Here is a 24,294-nt window from a genome sequence, read left to right as displayed (position 1 = left end):
CGGGTCGACACATCCTCGAGTCACTTGGCATCCGGTACCACACTCAGCAGGGAGAAAAAGCGGATGTTCCTGCCTCGGTTCGCGACCACCTAATTGTTCCGCCGCTTCCTAAGAATATGCACCCGACGCACCACGTCGGGCGCCGTAACCAGCGAGCTAGTGACCTTCAAAAGAAGTACGGCACTAGCGACGAAGTTGTGTACGTAGATGCCGCGAGATATGGGGACGGGAGACACGCACACGCCGCTGCGGTCGTTGACCGTGCGGGCAAATGCCTCGCGAGCGCCACGGTGACCACGGGACATACGGAGGCGGCCGAAGAAGCCGCGATAGCCCTAGCAATGGCCACGGTGCCGAACGCTACGATCGTAATCAGCGACTCGCAGGCAGCAATCCGCGGCTTCGCGCGCGGCCGCGTCTCGCGGGAAGGGGCCGCATCCTTAAGATGTGCGGTGATGGTGACTCAGCGTCGCGATCACCACAATGAAATTTAACAGTCTTCCTCCTTTGGACCCCGGCACACACCGATGTCCCGCTTCCGGGCAACGAGGCGGCCCACGCCGCGGCTCGAGGTCTCACTCGCCGAGCTGCGGCACATTCCGTGGCCGCCGCCTCCGCTCCCGAGAACGGGGCTTCTGATCTGCCGGATCGAGACACTTCGACAGACACGCAGCGACAACACAGACCACAATGGTCGTGGGGTGATCGTCTCATCACGTTCCGAGATATTACGCAACACTACAGACTGGGAAGGCGAAAGTTCCCGCCACCGCATGACAAATTAAACAGACACGATGCCGTAAGCTATCGCTTACTACAAACCCACTCTTACCCCAGCCCGGTCGTCTTACGCCATTGCTACCCGCACTTACACATTACCGATCTATGCAAAGCATGCGGGCGCAGAGCAACGCTGCGCCACATGCTCTGGGAATGCGCCGGTAACAATGGTCGAGAAACGGCCGCCGTTCGCGATGCGCCTATGGCGGCTGCCAATACCAGGCAACAGGAAGCCTCGAGCTCACTCGTTCCCGCCGCCATCCCGTCTGCGGGAGCCGCGGGGGACCTTCTCCGTCGGCGACGCCGCCGCTGGGAGGCGGCGCTCAGAAGCTCGGAGCTCAACGACCAGCTCTGGGCTGTCCGGCAGGCCGAAGATGCCGCCCGAGTTCAGGGACTCAGTGCCGCCATCTGAGGCCACCAAGACCAAGCTGCCGGCCAAGTTCTAATAAAGTTTCCTCTCTCTCTCTGTCCGGAAGGTTGTGGTTGACGATCACGGATGTGTCGATGTTGCAGGCCACTGTTCGAGTGGTTGACGTCGTTAAGCTGCATAGTTCGGTCGCCCTACAGAAGTCGTGTAAATAACAATAGCCGTGCCTTGAGTGACGTGTTGAGGTTCATTGGAGAAATTCGTAAATAGAACATCTGCACGGCCATTCGTCAAGTGAACAAGACCCGAGCTACGCAGACACCTTTTTTCAAAAACAGCCTTACATTTGTATCCGCTATGCCTTCGCGCTTGTACAATGCGTCATTCTCTACGAGCACCATTATACTGCAGCGTGGCGGCACAGTTACGTCATCATGAACAACGCGTAGAGAAGTTAGGCGTCGTTCCTCAGATTCCTCTACAGGTATAGCTCGTTCAGTCGAGAACGACACGCTGGACCTCCGCAGGTTAATTACGGCGCCATTAGCTCGCAAAAAATTCATTCCTATAATGAGGTCCCTTGAACATTCTGGTAGCACAATGAAATCGGCAACGCAAATAAAGCCCCGTATTTCAAGTCTTGCAGTCCATCTGCCAAGGGGCGTAATAATGTGACCACCTGCCGTGCGTATCTGCGATCCACTCCACTGTGTCACAACTTTGTTTAGCTACTTCACCATCTTGTGACTTATCACTGAATAATCAGCACCGGTGTCGACTAATGAATTCAGCTCCCATCCTTCCACTCTCAACCGCAAATCTGAAGTAACGCTTTCGTTGCTGCACCCTTTTACCGGAAATACACCGTCGTCGCCCTCAAGCCATATTGTATGATCTTCGTAACTGACGTTATCAGCGGCCTCACCTCCACAGGTCGCTTGCTTCAGTTTTTCGGGAGTGGACTTGGAGAGCGATGACCAGGCTGCCTTGAAGGTGCACGTGGGCTGGATGACGGGTAGCGCATGGGCGATGGTGACCGTGACCGATGTTGGCGTAGAGGTGGCGAGTTATGGCGCATGGACAAGTACTCCTCAATCTCCGCTGGTCGCTCGCAGTTTCGGGGGCTTGGTGCATACGACAGGAAGCCTCTTAATCCAGCCTGTCGTAAGGGCAGAATCTGTACAAATGACCCGCCTCGTCACAATGGAAACACAGAGGCCTGCGCTCGTGATCACGCCAGACGTCACTTTTCCTGGGCCTAGGCTCCACATAGTGATGTGTGCTACGTGCTCCTGGGGGCAGATAGGTAGCCGTTGGTTCCCGTGGACGAGGTGCGCTGCGTGCTGCAGGTGGGAGAGGAGTCGCCGCCATCGCAACTGCTGCATTGCTGTGTACTGTGGGTTGTCTGAGAACTTTAGAGTACGTTCGGATAGGTCGAACCGGCTGCAGCTCACGCTGTGGTTCTCGTATGACCTGCCTCAGTTCGTCACGAACAACGTCTGTAGCAGATAGTGCAGTTGGAGTCTGGGCCATTTGCAGTCTGCTCAGTTCTTCCCTAATAACTGATCTAATGAGCTCTCGCATGGCTTCAACGTCGTTTCGAACGCCTCCAGAAAATACCTGTGCAGATGCGCAGTTAAGATTCCAGTTGTACTGCCGAGCCCGCTGTTCCAGTGTTTTTTCGATGGCCATCGCTTCCGAATAAAACTCAGCAACTGTGCTTCGAGGATATCGGACGAGAACGGTGAACAGCCTTTGCTTCACTCCGCGCATTAGATGGCGCACCTTTTTATACTCAGCCATGTCGTAATCCGCACGCTTGAACACAGGGACCACGTCCTCAATGTACATGGCAGCACTCTCATTTGTGAGCTGGTTCCTGGATTGAAGTGCAGTTTCCGCTTTTTCTTTTCGGTCTATGTTGGTGAACTTAGCCACCGCTTGTCGTCAAAATACCTGCCAGGTAGACAACGAGGTTTCATGGTTCTCAAACCATGTCCTTGCGAAGTCTTCCAGGGCGAAGTATACGCGACGGAGCTTCTCTCTTTCGTCCCATCCATTTAAGCTCGCCACTCTCTCGAACAGGTCCAACCAATCTTCCACGTCCTCGTATCTAGTCGCCGTGGAATACTGGCGGCTGTTGCGGTTGGCTGATAAACACTTGTGCTGGTGTTACCTGGCTAGTCATTGTGGTGGCGTTCATCGTTTGACTTCCCCTTGGTGTGAAGTGGAGAGGACTGAACTCAGGTGAGTCACCTCGAAGACGGCGACTTGCCCTCAGGTGTACAGGAGTCACTTCCACCGGGTTGACAGGCTGGTCGTCGGGGCTACGCTGTCTTGAGCTCGCGGGGCTTCGATTCATTACCCAGCACCTCCGCCAGAAATGTAGCGATGCTGAGGCAGACGGGCTAAAAAACAAGCGTCTTTATTATGGCGAACTTGTGCCCACGAGTCTAATGTCTATGGTCGTCGAGTCCGAGTAGCTGAGTGATGATGACGATGATGATGATGATGATGATGATGATGATGAACCTTCAGCTTTGCTGGCACTCGCCCACAAAGGGGGATCGGCCAAGAACCGGGTGACAGGATCATCAAGTGTGCTAATTCAGGCATTCAGGTAGTCTCATAGCCGTAAATAATAACAATAGTCGAGTGGCACAGATTCAACTATCTTCCTCTTCCTCGTAGGCCAAGCGCACGAACGCGTGGCGCATTCCAGCCGGGTCTTGCTGGTGCTCTTGCCACAATGATTGCGGCGGGCTACTTGAACGTGGCCAACCAGTCGCGGCAATAGTATTATTGATAATAAAGGTGTGCCTAGTTTTCAAAAAGCTAGCAAGCCAGATGACCAATAATATTTTAGTAATGTAATCATTTACGGGGCAGATTTGAGCGCACGTTAAAGTACCACCGATGGTTGAAATTTCCGGAGCCGTCCACCGCGGCGTCTCTCATAATCATATGGTGGTTTTGGGACGTTAAAGTCCATGTATAAATTATTATAACAGGGTGATAACAATAATATCTTAGGTTTCGATACTTCCTGAAACCATTATAAGACTATAAGAAACGCAGTTGTGAAAGGCTCCAGGAATTCTGACCATATGTTTTTTTTTGCAATTTGACATCGCACAGCACACAGGCCCCTGGCAACTCTCTTCTACCAAAATACAGCTACAATGGCTTGTTTTGAATCCAAGACCTACTGGTCAGCAGCCAGATAATGATCGTTGTAGGTTAAAAAAGGCGCTTTTAACCCAACCACATCTTAGAGTGTATAGCGATATATGCGTAACTTCAGAAATGAAACATGACGCGAAAATTTGCGTTCACTAGGATCTATGTCAACCAAGTGGAAATCCGCGCTGTTTATTTATGCGTAACAGCCAGGATTCTATACCACGACGTGCGGGTCAGCAGCCGAGTACCTTAGTCACTAGATCACCGCGGAGAGGCAACGCCATAACTAGCGGTTAAATTTACTGCGGTAAGAAGACAAGAAACTCGCCCTCGCTACATTGCTTACGCCTCGCGTCATTTATTCTCCCGGTGGCATATCTGCGTGAGTAGCCCTGATTATAAACACGAATTGTCATAAGGCAAGTATTAAAGCTGAATATAAATAAATATATATGACCGTAGGTCGGCAGAAGACGTGGAGATTGATTATACTCACTAAATAAATGTATTTTATGTTTCAAGCTCACTCGCATGCACGCTCGCGCAAATTTATCTCTACTGGGCTCACTCAGACTTTAATTCATAATTTTTCCTCAGATGGACTAACACTGTCACCGACATTTCTTTACATAAAGGACTCACTTGCTTTTACAACTCACCAAATTATTCCTCCAGCGACTCTCTGAGATTTGGATTCACGTTGCGATGTGAGTCGGAGTCAGTCGACTCGCTAGTCTGCCGTCTTACAATGCTCACCATGGCGGTGTTTCGCGCAGGGCCACGTTCTGAAGGCTCGCGCATCGCCGACGCTGTATGCCCTGCACGTGCTGGCCGCGCAGCTCGCCGTACCACCCGATATATCGGGTAATAATTACATCGTATTTTGACACGTAATATCCCAGATATATTTATTTTGGTAGGGCACAAGTGACGCACAGAAAAACGAGAATACCGGCAGATTGTTTAGTGGCACGTGTGTGTAAGAGGCTCTGCTGCACATCCGGTCATTACAACTACTCGAGCGAGAAATGGGTCAATAGCGAAAGTTGAGTGGCAATTGAAAGTATTGCTGACGCATGCGCAATGTCACACCACATTGCATGAAACTTTGAAATGCCAAAAAAGTGTGCTTTATTTAGCGTATTGTTGCTCTGTGACCCCATTGCAGGTTCATTAGCGAAGACTTTTGTGATACATGCTTGCAAAGAGCCTCAATTTTATGCGTAGAACACAAAACACAGAACAGAATCTGAAAGACAAGGTTTGATTTTTTATTTGCCAATAGCTTTCTGTACACTATAACCGTGTCGTTCGTTCGTTGTGCGGTGACGAGCTTTGGTTGGCACTTATGCGGATGATGGCGTCAAAGATGGCGGTGCTGTCATCGCTGAGCGATGACAGCACCACCATCTTTGACGGAGATGTGTTCTGCCAGCTCGTTAGGAACGTTCTGCTTGTGTCGGTAATTTTCTTGGTGTTTGACGCATAACCTTCAATAGGGCACGCATTACCTCCTGAAGACAATTCATAGGCCAACAACAAGTTCTGACACAAAGGCACGGCTAGCGATGTCGAGAGAACCCTGCACCAGCGCGATAACAAACAGAACATAAGCTTTGCATTGGTTACTGCCACTATCAAGATAGTGCGCTGCAAGAAAAGCTGCCTGCCAATTGTGTTATCATTTAAAAGTTTGTATTAAAAGTTTTATTGTACTAACTTTTTATCAAAACACACATACAAGCGAAACACTCTTTTTGATGTTACATACGCCAAGTGAGGAGAGCAACAGTAGCCAATTCTTGTACGCGAAAAGCTTCGTGAATTTTCGTCCGACACCTCTCCTTGAAAAATTATTTTTTAAAGAGGTTGTCATCGTGAGCACAAACACTTTCTAAATAAGCGAGAATTCAACCAGAATATCAAATGGCGTAATTACGGCAGTGATGTACTTGCAGTCGTTTCCGGAAGTATAATAATTGACCTACTTATGTAATCAGCGACGTCTTCACTCTTGTTTTCTTTATTCTAGGCACGGCTTTTATTCGTCTTAGGCTCATTCACACTATTTTAGGGGCGCAGCTCCTTGAGCCGTGAGTCGTGCGTCTGCGATGTATGTAGTAGTAGCAGTTGTCGCCGTCGTCGTCGTGGTAGTGGTAGGTAGGTAGGTAGGTAGGTAGGTAGGTAGGTAGGTAGGTAGGTAGGTAGGTAGGTAGGTAGGTTGGTAGGTAGGTAGGTAGGTAGGTAGGTAGGTAGGTAAATAGGTAGGTAGGTAGGTAGGTAGGTAGGTAGGTAGGTAGGTAGGTAGGTAGGTAGGTAGGTAGGTAGGTAGGGACGTCTATGGCCGGAATAGAGGAGCGGCACGCATGCACCCTTTTTGATTGAGAAGGGAACCCGCACATGTGAATCATAAATAAAAAGATAGTTGTTTCTGATGAAATACCTTACAAAGAAAAGTATCAGTGACATATTCTCCAAACAACTTTGCCTTGAATTTGATGCTTACTAAAAAAATTTAAAGGACGGGTTTCGAGCCCAATCTCCCCAGAAAAGGTTGCCACGTTGAACTCGCTGAGCGTAACTTCCTTGGTTTTAGCAAGGTTTAGCGAGGATTGGGCCACAGTGCCATGAACAAGTGGCGGTGAAAGGCGGGAACTAGACACGTAGCGCAGTCCACAAGAAAGTTAGCGAATGCTACTCACCCTAGTCCAGCCGTGCCAGCTCTCGTTTAGTCTTTGGAATGTCCACTCTATGGCGGTACTTATATATGATGAATATATGATGAAAATATGCGAGATGGCGGTACTTGGAGTGTTCACTAGATAAACGAACTGATGGACAGGCGCACGGTCAGTAAGACAGGCAGTTGGATGGACGAACGAACGGACGGACGCAAGAACGGATGGATGGACTGATGTATGGATGAACGAATGCACGAACGGACAATCGGATGGAACGATAGATGCACGGACAGATGGATGCGCGAACGGACCGACGCACGGACGGACGCACGAATGGATGAACGGATGGTCACACAGTTGGACGCACGAACAGACAGAAATAAGAACGATTGGACAGATGGCAGCGCAGAAGGACTGGCGGATGCTTCGCCCCACTCATCATCATGCACTCCATGGAAATGCTGTAATTTTTTTTTAATCTCGGGATGACGCTCATTCTCCCCTTAGGGGGTGACGATGGCGCTCGGCAGTCTTTGTCCGTGCACAGAGATAACTGGAGCACCATACATATTAGACCAGCATAGCGGTTTCGAAGTTGTTCTTCATCCAAAATATTGTATACTACGCCGAACAGCATCCTTTCTTCTACGCATGCGATTTTGTTGCACAATGTGCATGCGCTGTAGTGCCATATATTTAAAATGCTATACCCAACTTCTACTGCCACTGCCTCATTGCAAACAAGGCCACTGTACGACAGTTTAATCCTCCACTGCTTTATAATTTCTTTTTATTTGGTTAGCACCTCTGTTTACGTTTGACCGTGAATGATTTCGATTAGAACATTTTTCATTGAAGCTGACATTTCCCGGCAAGGTTGTCGAAATGCGCATTTTATATACGTGGTTCACCATCACCTGAGGAATAAGTTGCAAGCGCGTTGCAGTCGACATGTCCTCAAGATCTGCTCGTTCAGAACACGGTCACCGCCACGGTAAGGTGCCATTTCCTTCTCCTGTTAGAGCTCGTCAGGGCTATTGTTTCTCTTTACTTCACTGCCCATTCATGAAGTGTTCAATGCCTCGCAATCTTCGATCAAGCGGTCACTCATATTGAAACATGTCGAGAGCCCTAAATCATCTAGTTTAAATATGAAATGGTTGATAGAATTTCGTGTCTTCTGAGACTAGTTCCGTTTCTGACAACTTGACCAGAATGCACGGTCATCGCAGCTGTTATGAGTAGTGAGGACGTGGATGCGAAAAAATGTACGATATTTGTGCGCTTTCAAACAGACGGTTTGGTTTTGTAGAATCTTGCGATGGAACGCACACCCTTGAAAACGTGCAGTGCTCGGTTTCACAGCCTGTGAGCACCATCGTATTTTTCTTGCACGTTTAGATCGAACTGTTCCAGCAGCGAAATGACTGCGATAAATTATTTACATTTTACTTAGGTTGTAGCAGAATTTACACGGTGACTCGCACGTTGGTTTGGCCAATTAAGACATGAAATCTTTGTTGGGCGTTTTATGTCGCTATATGTCGATCGTAGCTTACAATTCTCTTTTCTACTGAAAAAGTCCAAGTAGCTTTGAAGACTACTAAATGAGTTGACGTGCTCACTAGTTCTATAAGTCGAGAACCTTTCACTTTCGTGGTTTCCAGTCGGTGCGAGGGCGGTATACTCTTTATACCACTGTTAGGGCTTCCATTGTGACATTGTGCAACACGACCACAAGTTGTGGGATCGGCAACGTGTCCTTGTGTTGCGCAATGCCACTTTGAAATCATCTCAACAGCAGATACATTTAGATAAGTAATTTTCTAGCTGCGCAACACTGCACGCCTCGTTAAGTGCATTTGCTTCATAACTCCCATAAACTTGTCTTTCGGCTCTTTCAAAGCACGTCTTTTTCAAGACACTCTGATGCCATAAGCATGTTTCTCCAGCTTGATTCCGGCCTCTGATTATATTGAAACGTTTTGCAGAGCATGACAAAGTTTTTTTCTCGGACAGGTTTGCGCCTAAGAATCGGCCGGCGGCGCAAGATCCCGGCCTCCCCACATCAGCAGCGCACCCGGAGTTCAGCACCGGCTCAACGAGGCGGCCTGGACTCCGCTATTCGGCGCCTTCCACGCAGTGCACTGCCACGGATGACTCGAGACGACAGCGATGACACAGGACCGCAGGCGCGGACAGCACCGGGCGACTCGGTCGTTTGCAACGCCTTCCCGATGCATGATGCGGCTTTAGTACGACGCCTGAAAGCGCCTGCATTCGTCAACGCTGGAGACCCCGACACTGGTGGGTGCATATTTATTCACATATGTTGCAGCTTCATTCTTTCTAACAAGCCTAGGACTAATTGTTGACCTACACTAAAAAAAGAGTAATAAACATGAGTAAAAAGGGCGTGTTTGTATTCTACCCTATGAGTCAACATATATATCTCGCTTGCGTAGCATTGCCGCTGCGCGTCCGAAATTTCCTAGTCACGAACGGCATGCACGTTGTCGGAGTGACAATAGCATCCTTGATGGAAACAGGCGAGCTTCGAGTTTGCAAAACGGAAGCACGCCAGATGACGATTGATAATGCTATACTATACGATGTGTTTAGGTACATCCTCAAACCATATCGTGCTTTTGAGAAACGCTGTAGTGGAGGGCTCCCAATATTGCAACCAAAGGTCTTTATTGCGCGCTGACATCGTATACAGTGAACAGACCTCTGACAATTCTTCTCGACTGAAATTCTACCGTCATGGCCGGTATCGAACTTGTGCCTCGAGGGTGAGCAGCCAGATGATTAAAGTTCTGGGTTAAAAAGAGGCATTTTTGCTCAGCCGTTTTTAATGTGGTCACATAAGCTTATCTTTCGAAAGTAGCTGAAAAAAAGTGAGTTTCACCGTTTCATTGAAATGATGATTGCATTAGCAAAAAAATTTGAATAGCACGCGAAAAAGACGCATGCAGCTAGATACTTTCTACACACCACTGAAGCACAAAAAAAATGCATGCCACCTTCCAAAAGGGAGCAGCATGGCGCACGTACGGGTGGCGTCACGGGTTCAAGGGCGCTAATGCGGGTGATGCGTTGAGCGTTAAAAAAATCGTGAGCGGTGGTTGCGGTAGCGGCAGGTGTTGCCGCTTTAGCCAATCAGGTGGGGAACGTGCTTTAAATGTCTCCGATGCAGATGGCTATGCTGTTTTATTTTAAATGTGAATCATCTCTTAGCAAACTTGCGCGAATCGGCCATATATGTCTATCAATGTAGCCGCCTACAACATTTAACTCTCCTGGCCGTTTGGATTATGTTAGGAATGCCAAAATTGGTGCGGCCTAAAATAATTGTATGACGACCATAAGTGATTAGCCATTACATGAAAATCATAATATGTATGCCATGAATGTCATGATTTTAATGTCATTGTCTTGCTGCGATATCTGTGGTTTTGTTTAATGACATATTGTAAAACTGGTATAGAATGACATGGCTGCAAGGCGAACGTAAGCGGTAGGCCTTACCTAATGTGGGAATCATGACATACATGTCATGTAAGTCATGACTGCTCGCCGCGCTCATGGTACGCTCGCGGACATCTCGCTAGCTTCACATATACCAATTTTGTATTACGTGAAGTGAATGGAGGACCAATGTATATGACTGGTGCAAACATGACAATCCTGGTATGTGTGTCACGTAAGAAAATGACTACATCTCACGCTCATGATGCGCTCGTGGCCGTTTTGCTAGCTTCACACAAACAGAATTTGATATTACTTGACGTGAAATGATTACGAAGGTAGACACGTGCAAACATGATAATCATGATAAGTGTGCTATGTAAAACTGACTACATGCTACGCTGATAGCACGCCCGCGGCCGTTTCACTAGCTTCAAATATACTATATTTGGCATTATGTGACGCAAACGGACGAGAAAGGTAAATGACGTCCAAACATGACAATCATGGCGTGCATATCATGTAAAACACGACTACATGCTGTGCTCATGGTGCGCTCGCGGCCGTTTCGCTAGCTTCACATATAACACATTCGGTGTAACGAAACGTGAATGGACAACGAACACAAATGGCTGGCGCAAAATTGATAATCATGACACGTAAGTCGTGTACGGCGTAGTTTACATTCCTACGAGAGCTGGGGCTGGTGTTGCAAACGTTAGTGGAGCCATCGTTACGCGACAATAAACAGCATCCTTGCACCTTATTTATAGTTATCTGGGTGCGCATAACATTTCTACTTGTGTTCGCTGTGAGCTTCTCGTCTGCCTCGTAACGTTAGTTAGATTAGGGAGCGGTATATTAACCCTCCTTATTCGTGCTTCGCATATCATCTAATCCCTATGTACCTTGGATCTGCGTATTTTTTAACGCTTTGTACATATTTGTGCGGATTTTTATTCACTGCTTCATTCGACTAGTGTCCCATAAAGAGCAAAGTAGCTTTTGATGAATTAAACATGCTACGTTACACATGATTCAGAATCTAACTTCATTTTCCTCTGGGCTGCTCACGCGTAGGTTGCTAGATCGAATTCCTAATGGGAAGCGCCATTTTTGATGGAGGCTAAAATGTATGAGGCTGGTTTACTTATAATTAGGTGCATGTTAAAGAGCCCCAGGTGGTCGAAATTTCAGAAGCCCTCCACTACGGCGTCTGTCAAATCGATGTGGTTTTGGGTTGTTGAACCTCATATATCAATAGTATAACTTTGATTTGCAGTATACTGTTGCTACTATAGGCACTACTATGTTGGTGAAGTCGTTAGACGTGCCAATTTCCGCAAGTCATGGAACAAGAGCTTGATCTGGGCGAGTTGATTTATCGGTGTTATATATCGTAGCTGAAGCCTGACAACGGTATGACGAAACAATATGAACGTGATAAGAGCTGACTTTCAAGTGAAATGATTGAAGACACTCCCACAACTTTTTTCTAGCGGGAAAGATGAATGCGCTTGCGCGGAAACACGTGTGTAACTTCGCGTTACGTTAACTCAAAAAATAAATACCCTTTCTTGGATAGGTCCAGAGATGGCGCCCGAGGTTCGCGCTGATTCTTCAGTCAATATCTTATCCGTCGTCGCTGCCCTCTTTGCCTTCACTAGTATGCGCCGCGAGAAGCTCGTGGGCCGCGAAGAAGCCCACGATGCCGGGTTTCTGACGGGTCATCGATGCCGACGACGACGACGTCCAGGGCTGTGACAGCATATTCGAGATCACGCTGGGCGCTAGACCGACGGGTCCATGCTGGTGCTGCAGCTGATACACTGGAGAATTTTACATGGACTCTACTTACTAAATTGTGCAAATTATTTTGTTTCTCGCGCACTTTCGCACTTTGAGAATTAGTTTTTAAAGATTAAATAAATGTTCATTTGAAATGAACTGCAGTGTTTTAAAGTCAAACGTAGCGTTAGAAGAACTCATTTTAAACTAAAATAATGCTCATGTGCTTGCAAGTGCATGTACTTGAGGAATTCAACTCTCACACCTGTTCAATGAAGCCCTGCATGCATAGCTTCGTTCACGCATGGGCGCAAAATATGACAGCGAAAGGAAAGAGCTCTTATGCCAGAGGGCTCCATACTTTACAAGCCTACGTGTATTTGGTCCTGCTGTAATTCCATGGTAAAAACATCATACATGACAAGTAAATACGCCAGAAAATCTGTACTTCTCCGAATGGTGAGGCACCCACTGAGAAGCGAACACGGGTACCGAATACACAAATTTATACTTCTACATTCTTTCCGTTGATGTTGAGAGTCGCGTTACACGTCGTGAAAAAGGCAGAATTTCTTAGCAGTTTTTCTTTATAATCATCATTAGTATTTCTCAGCTTCTATGCGTGCGATCTGCCAGATCCCACGCATAGTGGGTATTGATATGACTGGAAAACATTGCGGTACAATTTCTCCAGAAAACGAAGTTAGGAAGAAGACAAAAAAAAAGTGGACTGTACAAGCGCAAATTATCAACTGAAGTTTATTCAACGAACTTGGAAGAATCAGGGATTCCTGAAAAGAGAAAAATCGGTTTACGAAGAAGATGGGAATCGGCAATCTTGCTACGGTTTTCAGATGCTACACGTCAAATCTGGAATCTGAGTATGCAGAATACTCGGGTAAGAATTTTTATTCAGCACCCCATCTGGTAATCGTAATCACCTCACGTTTTGCATCTGAAGACCGTGGATCAAGATTTCGAGCCCCACCTACTTCGTAAAACAAATTTTCTCGTTCCGGGAAGCCATCATTCATCCAAGCTCGTTTCATAAACTTCAGTTGATAGTTTGCGCATGTACTCTCCACTTATGTTTTGTCTTCTCCCTAACTTCGATTTGCGCAGCAAAGGTCGCGCAATTGTAAAACCAAATAGCCCAAACACTCACTGAGCTAAGAAAATCAATATTTCGCGCCAAGCAGTCAGCGAATATCAGCCAGCTTATGCAGATTTTTTTCGATTTGAGCCAAGCGATACAAGATGGTGAAATGTCTCCGTGTATATTGAGCTGTAGAACGCGTATCGTTCACCGAACTGGTTAGGTAGCTGCATGCGTCAATAGAGGGTAGTTCAGTGGAGGATTTTCCTCACAATAATTCAGTTTCATAACCACGAAAAACACGTTACGGGGCGATGATGCGCATATCGTATACGTAGCGGTCATAGGAGGGAACGTACGAGTTTCCTATGAGGAATCATAGATATGTATTGTTTGTTTCTTTGAAATGCTAGTTGATCACTCGCACTGCTACCACAACCACTGTTGTCTTCATATTACGCTTGTTCTGGGTCTTTTATGCGGAACAAGAGCCCTGTGGTGGCTTTGAGCTAGAAAAAAATACTATGATGAATGCTCAAGTTCAGTTCTGGGAGCTAGAATTTTATTATTGTTTCTCCCATCGCAGTATTTATTGAATCGGCAACGACACCAACAAAAACATCCCATTTCCTTTGACACAGTCTCCTTGTCAATCTGGAGTCTATCACCTGTGGGACAACCCGCCACAAGCGGCGAAGGCAGTCGGCTGGTGACCCGCAGGTCGCGGGGTGGAAACCCTGCCGCGCGGGACTTGCCAGGGAGCCTGTGACATAGCCGAAAATCAAAGAACACTTGGCAAGGGTGCACGTACAAAGTATGCCGACCCGGTTGACGGACATGTGTTGCTTATCGCGGTTTTCTCGCACAGAAAGTGGATAGAGGTGAGTCCAGTGAATATAGCCAATGCGGGACCGACTATCGAAGCCTTACAGTATATGTTTGATAGATTTTGCCTGCCCGAGCGGTGCTTTCCGATAATGGAACAACGTTCACTAGTGGGCAGCGTTCATAAATGAAAATAGAATACGCCACTTTCGCATTACGCCTTTCTACAGCTGAGCAGAAAGAGAAGTGTGAGCGACTGAATCGCGACAGCGCAAGAACGCTAGTGGCACACTGAAAGAGCGCTAAGACTGAATTCTATTGCAGCATCACCACATAACTGCCAAGCAGCAAAACACTCTTCACGCTGCTTGCTTTGCAACTTTACTTCCATAGCTGCCGTATTTTCACGTCATCCATTCTTTCACGCAGATACAGAAGAACTCGGATATTCGAATACCGTAACTACAAGACGAAACTCAGGTGTGAGGCTGGCATTGTACAGCCCCTTGACGGCCACCACATGTTAACAATCAAGGTCGCAGACGGCGATCATCATCGTCAGCAAGTGGGAACCAGCTGGGAGCAAGGAAAACAGACAGTGCGGAAGTTGCCACTGTTGAAGCAGACGCCTGGGCCTGATGCACCGCAGACGGAAGCTGGTGAGACCGGGGCACCAGTGGCCTTAAAATATTGACCCCTGAGCTGACGAGTTAATTTTTGGCGTTTAACGCCCCAAACACACATGATAATGAGAGACGCCGTTGGAGAGGCCGTTTAGAATTTGAACCACCGGGAGTTCTTTAACACGCACCTAAATCTAACTACACGTGCCTCAGGTATTTTTGTCTTCATCGAAAATTGGTAAGCCGGCACCATGATTTTCAATGACGACCAGCGGGTCAGCAGCCCAGCACCCTACACATAAGACCACCGTAGGTGGCTACAAGTGTTTGCTAATCGGAACTATTAGTACCACCCTCTACAGCAATTACTGTAGCCTTCAGAGTATAATAAGTTTCAATTGTTGGCGGCATCGATTTTAGCTTTTATACCACAATTCTACTGCAATGGCTCAATGTGAAACGCTGCCGTAAGTGTCGAAACCTTCCCTATTTTATATGTTTTTTTATATTTGATCAGTATCTCTGTGTAACTTAAACCGTGGACATTTCCGAATAGACCACTTTTCACCGAAGTCATTATTTTAAAATAAGGTGGCCGAAACGTGCATTTCACGCGCGATAATCACAATCCACGAAAAAAGAAGTTGCATGTGCGTTGAACTCCTCATGATCTGCTCGCTCTAGAACAACGCTAGAACAATGTTATTCTTATCAGAAAAAAAGATTTTTAGTAACCCCATTACAAAAGCTAGAAGTACAAGTTAATATGCCAGTAATTTTATCATTTGGCGGAACTTCATTTGGTTACTGTCACAGGGATATATGCTCCACTGTGTTTGATTACATCAACGCAACTAAAAGATTACTGTGCTAGTGAACTCCAACCTTTTCGGATCTTTAGAATATAATTCGTAGCTGTGTCTATCAAAAACAAGAGATGGTTTAACCGCTTGCTCAGCAAATAGCTTTGTTTTTTGGTAGTATTATTTTTAAACTACTTTTTCAGATTGGCTTCAGTTCCATTTTAGTTTCCATTAGGTATCCTGCCGCCCGGTTTTGGACCCATCACCCTCGTTGGGTAAGCGCCATCCATCAGAGGTCATCAGCATCAGCATCAACGCTGGACACCGCCATGGTAAGGCGCCATTTTCTAGTCTCCAGTTTGAGCTAGTCGACGCTGTTGTTTCTCATTTAACGGCTCATTTATGAAGCGTTCAATTTCTGGCAATTAACCCCTGAGTAGTCACACTCACCTTTCAGACATATCAGGACCAAAAACAATCCAGTTTAAACATAAAATGTGGCATCGGACTTCGTGTCTTCACAACGGTAGGCGCGTTTCTAACCTGTTCCTCAGAATCCACAGGAGTTTTGATGTAGACAGTCCGTGCAGTGAAAAAAAAAAAAAACGTCGGCTGTTTATGTGCTTTTTAAATTGGATGTTTTGGTTGTGTGGAATCCACCACTGCAAATCACAGTATGTGGATTCACAGCCTTTGTGAACCACATCCCTTTCTCGCGCCCTTAAATCGAGGACAACGCCTGGAGCAATAGCAGCGATTAATAAATAACGTTTTATTATACAGTAGCAGCATTTAGGTGGTGACTCTCATGCCTTTTTGGTCACTATGAACATAAAATCCTGGATAACATTTTTTTGCAGCTACCTGTATGTTAGCTTACTTTTGCACATTCTGTTGTGGACGGTGAATTAGATCCCCAAACCACTAAATAGTTGACATGGAGTAGCGGCATTTACTTGGTGATTCACATATCGGTTTACAAACCTAAGCATAAAATTCTTGATTGATTGATTTGGGGGTTTAAAGTCCCAAAACCACCATAAGATTATGAGAGACGCCGTAGTGGAGGGCTCCGGAAAGTTCGACCACCTGGGGTTCTTTAACGTGCACCCAAATCTGAGCACACGGGCCTACAACATTTCCGCCTCCATCGGAAATGCAGCCGCCGCAGCCGGGATTTGAACCCGCGACCTGCGGGTCAGCAGCCGAGTACCTTAGCCACTAGACCACCGTGGCGGGGCATAAAATTCTTGGTTTCTTTTGCTGCTAACTATCGATTTATGCTTACCTTAGCGTATTCCACTGTGGACGGCAAGTAGCTTTCAAAACGACTACATGAGTTGACGATGTCACTATTTCCATGAGAAGCTTTTTACTTTTGGCTGCTTTCAGTATTGGCTAAAAATGTGTACACTATCCTTTCTTCATAATTGGGCTTATAATGTGGCTTTGCACAACACGAAGGCACGATGCGGATTCTTCTTAACGGCAGATGAATTTAGTTGAGTAGTTTTGCAGCCCCTCACAACTGCATGCCTCGTATCGTGCCTGTCATTTATAACAACCATTAAATTTGCCTTCTTTCTCTTTTAAAGCACCCAATTTTTAAGTCACAAAGAAGTTACAAGCATGTTTCGATAGGCGAATTCCAGTGTCCGTTTATATACGTTTCACAGGGCAAAGCCCAATTCCTCTCTCGGGCTGGTTACGGCCTAACACTCAGCCGCCGACGCAATGTCCTGGCTTATCTACATCAGCAGCACACCAGGAGTTCAGTGCCGATCGACAAAGGTGGTCTGTACTCCTCTTTCTGGAGTCTTCCACGCAGCCTGGTGCTATGGTCGACTCGACCCAACAGCGACGATGGAGAACCAGACGAGTGGGCAGCAGTTGGCGACTCGGGCGTTAGCACCACTTTCCCGATGCATGATGCACCTGTGGTACAGCACCTGGAGGCGTCAACGCTCGACTTCACAAGAAAGACAGCGCTTGTGGGTGCATTTTATACACATATACGCTGCTTCGTAGCACACGACGAACTACTAGACGTGGTTGAATAGGCTGTTGGCTTATACAGTTGTAGCGGCGCGAGAAGAGGAGACGTGAGATGACGTCGAAGGCGGCCGATGGGGCCGTGCCGATCTCGCCACTTTATTGCAGGCCTGAAGCGGAGCCACGTCGGCTACCAGCGTCCGCCACGCCAGGCGTGTCAGCTCGTTCTCATTCTCGCGCAGCTCAAGCTAGCATCTGCTGCGCGAGAGGCGCGGCGCGGTGATTAAGAAAATGATGATGATGATCATGCACTACAGGGCTCCCCCCCTAGCGCTTTGCGCGATTTGAAGTGTATATGACAAAGAAAGAGAAAGAGACTATGTACATGAACGACGATCCGCAGGGTGTCCGTTTAGGAAGTCCAGTTTGTCAACGTGTAGTGACCAAAGGGAGCCAGTGGGTCTCTGGTGGGCGACACTGGGAGTTGCGCAGAGGACGAAGAAGTAAGCGTTCCGAAACTGTGTTTGCACACAAGTGGGTGACAGGATGACCAGCTGGGGCTAGCTGGGAGCGCACAGGGTGTCGCGAGTGAGCATTGCAGGTAGTAAAGATGCGTTCAGGGTGAGGTGACGACGGGTGCACAAAAGCCGATTTGGCTCCTGCGCGCGAAGCAATTAGAAGTGGCGTAGTGAAGTCCTGCAGACCACCCATCGACAAGCAATGGCCTTGACGGTGCCCTCGCGGGCGTGCACAGCACTGGTGCCGATGTCGGTATGCAGGTGTCGTGACGTGAGTGGCATCTGAATATGAGTGGATCTGACCACCCACGCTGGCAGTGAGCAAGTAGGATTGTACACGCCGGGCAGAGGTGAATGACGCATGCGGCCCGTAAAAGGGTGTGCCCACAGTCCAGTCACACGCCAGCTCGCCCACGGCTTCCGTCAAGAACTCAGCAGCAGGCGTGTCACGGGATCCAGCCGACATGGACTCCAGAGGAGGCTCAGTGGGCGTACCCTGACCTGGCGAAACACCCTCAGTAGTCGGCGCACGTCGGTTCGTGCGCACGTCGGTATGAAAGATGGGTGCCCGCATGCCAGGCGTGAAATGTGCGGTCTGCTGTGACATAGGCAGATCAGGCACGTCGTCCTCAGGAGCGTCGGTCAGAGTCGCAACATCTCGGAAGTCTGGCCGTGGTTGACAGCCCTTGGCTTCAACCTCGCCCGCGAGAGACCGCGAGGGCGAGGATGGTTGCTGCCGGCCAGACACGCAGATCACCGAGGTGAGGGGAGAGGCACCCCCGGACATCGTTGACACTGAAGCCCTCGCGACCGGGGGGTGAACAGCAGGCGTGACGATGTCCACAGTCGTTGTAGACGCCAGGGCGCTCGATGACGCCGCCGTCGCAGAACCCGACGTGTCAGCCGTGCCGTGAGCCATGGAGGTCGGCTGAGACGAGCCGGCGGCAAGCATGCCTGCAGCGTCGTCGGCCGAGGACGATGAAAACACAAATCTCGTGGCTGACTGGTTGCATTCAGCCCAAATGTCGACAACCTTGGCGGATGGGCAGTCGAGCGCAGGACACGCGTCGCCAGTGGCCAGACGAGAGGTTAAGTCTCGTTTATCGGACGTTGTTGAAGGCGAAAGCTTCGAGGTAGGGAAGTCAACAACGGGCGAAAGGTCACCTGTGCCAGACTTCGATGCGGGCGGCAAGGTGGTCGTCATAGACTCCGGTGGGGCCACGGTGTCGCGTGCCGTCGCTCTCATGGAAAACATGGAGGTAGCAAGCGTGCCAGAAGTACCATCGGCCGCGGACCTCGAAAAAACGCACCCCGTGGTGGAGAGGTCGTCGGCAGCAGGAACGACCTCAAGAACCTCGTCGGATCTGTGACCGGGTGCGAGACTCACCGCGCCAGCGGCCGGATCCAAGGCGGAGGGAGACGTTGTCGGGGAAGCTAGGTCCTGGTCAGTGAAGACTTTTGGGCTGGAGGGTACCGCACGCTGCGACGCGGACAAAACCTGTAAGTCGCGGGTGAACGGCAGCGGGTGGTAGGTGAGGCCATGTCTGGCAAGAACCGCCGAGCAGAGGTCATCGTAAGGCTGCTGGCTGGAGGTTGAAGTGCCAGAGAGATGACGCAACTCTACCGGAAGGGCGTCTTGAAGAATGGCGTGCATCTGCGGCTGGTCCATGACGCCATTCACCGCAAGAACGGCGTCGAGTTGCATAAACCATACCTTTGGGTAGGTCGATTGGAACGGCGGCACTGGCGGGCAAAGTTGCGGGAACATGGCAGCGGGCCGTTCGGCGAAGGGCGTGTTCTCCGGGTCACCAATGTAGCGGCGCGAGAAGAGGAGACGTGAGATGACGTCGAAGGCGGCCGATGGGGCCGTGCCGATCTCGCCACTTTATTGGAGGCCTGAAGCGGAGCCACGTCGGCTACCAGCGTCCGCCACGCCAGGCGTGTCAGCTCGTTCTCATTCTCGCGCAGCTCAAGCTAGCATCTACGGCGCGAGAGGCGCGGCGCGGTGATTGAGAAAATGATGATGATGATCATGCACTACACAGTAAAAAAACGTGGCTGATTCCTCTTTATGGAAATTGTTATAACAAGAAAGTGAAGTCTGTATTCACAAAGACAGTTGAGCGTTTACTGTTTTGCCACAAAGGCGATGGAATGAATGCTAATGCTACAAATTTCAAATTCAAACTAAAAACGACAACGCCTTCGAAGCCTTCAGCATACACCTCAAGCCGAAAGCACGCACAAAATGAGCATTCACAACACTTGCGTGCACTAAGTACTGTCACAGCTTGACACTTCTAGCACGCTGTCCAATCAGTAATACAAAACACTATACGAACGCAAGAGTATACGCCGGACAAGCATGAACAATCGCAGTCCTTATTTATTTGTGTGTGAGAGGCGTGCTATTTTTCTAAACGTGGGTGCAGAAGCGAGCAAAGTGACATTGGTCCTCTCTCGAACCACGAGTGCGATAAGCGGGCACGCAGAAGAGACTGCGCTCTGTGGAGGAGACGGTTATCGGAAAGCTAGCATCAACCTTGAAAGCATGCCCAAAGCGAAGTGATCGCACCATTTCGCTAATGATAACAATAGCGCGATGAAAATACAGCTTTTAAGACAGCCAAAAGGTATATGCTCTTTGTATATGGCTTGCCGTTAACATCGTTGGCAACGTGCGTTTCGTGGACTTCTGGTTAGCGCCGCACATGGCGGATTGAGATGTCGCTAGATCGACACCCCAAGGCAAAAACAATCCGTCTTGTTTCTTTCCTTTGAAATCTGTTAGATTATATTTTGCAACGCTTTTTCCCTGACGGAAATACGTCAGTGGAGCCTTAATGTACCCCGTCATGAAACAAGTTTGTGTTAAAAAAGAAAAAAAATACTGTCTTTCTTTCCCGGCGTGTGAAGGGGCATATCTTGCTTGCGTTGCACAGCCATAATGTGCCTCGAATTTCCTAGTCATTAATGACATGCGCATTATCGATGTGTATCCTTGATAGCAAAGGGGCGTCTAGTTTTCAAAACGCAAGCAAGCCAGATGACAAATAATAATGTAGTAATGCAATTTTATCTGGGCCTTTAAATACTTTCTTAAACCAAGATATGGTCATTAAAAACACGTTTGTTGAGAAACACGGTTGTTGAGGTTGTTGGTTGCGACTGAAGGACCGCTTTGCGCGTGACCGAGAAATGGAATTTGATGCAAATCAAATAAATAATAAAAATACTGCGTCAGAGGGGGGATCGAATGAAGGCGGTTTGCAAGGTGGGCGGATGTTTTACCAAACGCCCATGCGTTTACTTGTTAATATATCGAAGTTAATTTCCTCTGCTTGGGATCGCAGTTAAAGTAACTTCCATGCTTTACAAACACACCCGTCCTGTAGACTTGCTTCACAATGCAACACGAAATGTTTTCGTAATGATGTGTGGTACAAGCGGCCTTTGGCAGAGGGCCTCAGAACATGCGATTATCATAATGACCTCGTGGTTTAAAGCTGGTCGCCCACTACAAAAGCCAGACACGCATTTCCGTCTATTCTCTTAAGTCAACGTAATGGGTGCATAGCAAGTTTGAAAAGGTTTCGTACACTGAGTATTTAAGGTACGCACTAGGAAATATAACGATAAACTACAAAAAACAAATGTTTGGGGTATTCTCATTTTTTGCGTTTTTTGTTCTCAGTGCTGGTTATTTTCACTTTCATGATCTTGCTCAGTATGGGTCGGCAGACAAAATTGGAGCTTACCTAAGCTCATTCATCAAAATTTTTCTAAGCTAGACTTGTACAGTCTCACGGCTCAAGGGATTCAAGCGACTCAAGAATACGTCAATGTGCAATGAGGTATTTGATCATGAGGCCCGTACGCTTTAACGCCAATAACTTGCCGTTATAGTGATTGTGACGAGAAGCCAAGGCACACGCCCTTAAAGGGCTCGTTCTGGCAGAGACTCTTGTGGCAACGTCGGCGTCGTTGGTTAGGATCGAAATAATATTTTATGCGTCACTGAGAAATCGATAACAATGCAAATAAAATAAATATTAAAAATACTGGGTCAGAGTAGAGATTGAATCCCGGCCGGCTGCATGGCGTATGCATGTTCTACCACACGGCCATGCGTGTCCTTGTGAAAACAGCGAAAAGAACTTCCTCTGCTTGGAAATGCATTGAAAGTAACTTTCATGCTTTAGGAACCCACGCGTCCTTTATACCTGCTTCGAGATGCAACATGAATATTGCAGCAATGAGGCGTGGTACAAGCGCCCATTGACAGTGGGTGCCAGAACAAGCAACTATCATAATGGCTTCATGGTTTAAAGCCGGTACCACACTACAAGAGGCACACAAGCACCGCGCCTCTTCCCCTAAGGCCATGTAAAGCATAGCAAGTTCAAAAAGATTTCTTGCACTAAGTATTTCAAGCAAGCACTATAAGAATTATTGCACTAAACTGCAAAAGGCGAAGGTTTGGGGTGTTCTTATTCTTTTTCTTTTTTGTTCGCATTACCGGTTAGTTTCACTTTTATTTCACTGGGTCAGCAAAAAAGTTGGAGCACACTTAACCTTATTTATTGACAGTTTACTGGACTTGTTCGGTCTCACGGCTAGATATAGTCAAGCAACCCATGAGTTTGTAATGCGTAATCAGGTTCTCGATCATAATGTTCGTGCGCTTTATTGCCAATAACTTGCCATTGATCAGATTGCGGCTAGAAGTAGAGGCACTCGCCATTCCTCATACTCTATTGCTCACGCCTCGCGTCACTACAGATCCCGCTGGCGTACGTGCGTTGAAACACGTGCGAGTAGACTGATTAATAATATAAATTGTCATGAGCCGAATGGAAAGACTGAATATGAGTAGATACGGCCATAGGTTGGCAGAAGACGCGGTCATCAGTTATACCTAATAACGAAATATATTTTCTTTTTAGAGCTCACTCGCCCTCAGAATCGCACAATTTCTTTTTTCAACTGGTCTCATCGGATTCAGATTCATATTTTTTACCTCAATCGCACTCTCTTGCCAAATTTTTTAAAAGCCGGACGCACTCGCGTTTACACCTCGCCAAAATATTCCTCAAGAAACTCTCTCAAGACAGGAATTACGTTCTCTTGTCAGTGCGAGCAAGTCAACTCACGAGCTTAGCTCTCATTATGGCGGCGTTACGCGCAGGACCACGTTCTGCTTCGCGCATCGCCGTCGCTGTAAGCCCTGCACCTGGTGGCTGCGCCTCTCACCGTAACACGCGACCTGTCGGAGACCTGTAAAGTGGCCATGGTGTGAGACGACGTCGGTGGCGTCACGAACGACAACGACGACGGCGATGACGGTGACGCTGGAGGCGTCGCGACAATCCACCGAGGTTAGCCACAGGCGAGCGCCTTCGCCGACGTGTTAAAGTTTTCTGATTGATTATACGACAAAGCTTGCACAATGTTGTTCTCACGAATCGTAGAGCAAAACATGTTTTGTGCGACTTAAATAAAGAATTTGTGTGCAAACTGTGTCACACTGTTTTTGTAGCTCTGGTTGTATTGTGGGCGCTGCAATAAACATGGGCAGAATGTCTTTTTAATAGGGAATTGTGGATGTGATGCAAAGAGAAAGCAAAAATTAGATAATGGGCTTTTCAGTATTTAGCTTTGAGTGCGGAAATTTCATGATCACTCTATAAAACTAGTGTAGTTGAGCGCTAGAGATAATTGTCGTCAGAAAGCGGCAGAGCATGCCGTCGCAAAAATGTCATCGTCCGATTATTACCCTAAAGCCTAGTTCACACTGAAATATCCGCTTTTTACAGCGACCGAAATTCCCCTGCCGCCGAAACGCAGCGTCGTTCGCATTGGACGCGCCCCGCGCCGCCGAATATGCCATCTACTACGGGCGAACGCGGGATGGATGCGCTGTCACCCGGTTGTTGTCGCGGCTTGCAAACGCTATTACGCTATCCGGTGGTGTATACTTAGACGATTCTCGTACGCAAGAAGCAAGAAAAGACAGTACTGCTTACTTTGCTGGCAAGTGGCTGTCTTGTAATGCACAAAGAGCAGAAAAACCCCCGACGCCAGCGGCGTTGGTGCGTTAGTTTTGCTCTGCAAGACCACAACAAGCTCGGTCACGCCAACAGCAAGCTCGGTCGCCTCTTTCACGA

At 47.9% G+C, this 24,294-nt stretch overlaps 1 protein-coding gene across 4 annotated transcripts; it reads left to right on the top strand.

Moving 5' to 3' along the window:
* Positions 1-7,641: 7,641 nt before the first annotated feature.
* LOC142768276 (uncharacterized) lies at positions 7,642-23,565 on the top strand. 4 transcript variants are annotated; one of them, XM_075870248.1, is made up of 6 exons: positions 7,642-8,005; positions 9,031-9,318; positions 14,008-14,247; positions 14,621-14,850; positions 15,853-15,949; positions 23,316-23,565. In XM_075870248.1, the coding sequence occupies exons 1-3, from the start codon at positions 7,963-7,965 to the stop codon at positions 14,133-14,135; spliced, it is 459 nt and encodes a 152-aa protein (XP_075726363.1). In that variant the 5' UTR covers positions 7,642-7,962; the 3' UTR covers positions 14,136-14,247; positions 14,621-14,850; positions 15,853-15,949; positions 23,316-23,565. The 4 variants fall into 4 exon arrangements, with proteins under 4 accessions (XP_075726363.1, XP_075726359.1, XP_075726353.1 ...); XM_075870244.1 differs by having other exon boundaries at positions 15,821-15,949; XM_075870238.1 differs by lacking the exon at positions 23,316-23,565 and adding an exon at positions 17,294-17,597.
* The last annotated feature ends 729 nt before the right edge of the window (positions 23,566-24,294 follow it).

Source organism: Rhipicephalus microplus, chromosome 1 (genome assembly GCF_043290135.1).
Source record: "Rhipicephalus microplus isolate Deutch F79 chromosome 1, USDA_Rmic, whole genome shotgun sequence".
Taxonomy (NCBI): Eukaryota; Metazoa; Arthropoda; class Arachnida; order Ixodida; family Ixodidae; genus Rhipicephalus; species Rhipicephalus microplus.
This window is presented reverse-complemented; position numbering and strand designations above follow the sequence as displayed.

What these genes read in the sequence shown, in the direction of transcription:
- LOC142768276 (XM_075870248.1), top strand. Translation starts at nt 7,963, where the DNA reads ATGTCCTCAAGATCTGCTCGTTCAGAACACGGTCACCGCCACG. An exon ending in AGAACACGGTCACCGCCACG is followed by an intron (nt 8,006 to 9,030) that starts GTAAGGTGCCAT and finishes TTTCTCGGACAG; the next exon opens with GTTTGCGCCTAAGAATCGGC. An exon ending in CGCTGGAGACCCCGACACTG is followed by an intron (nt 9,319 to 14,007) that starts GTGGGTGCATAT and finishes CCTTTGACACAG; the next exon opens with TCTCCTTGTCAATCTGGAGT.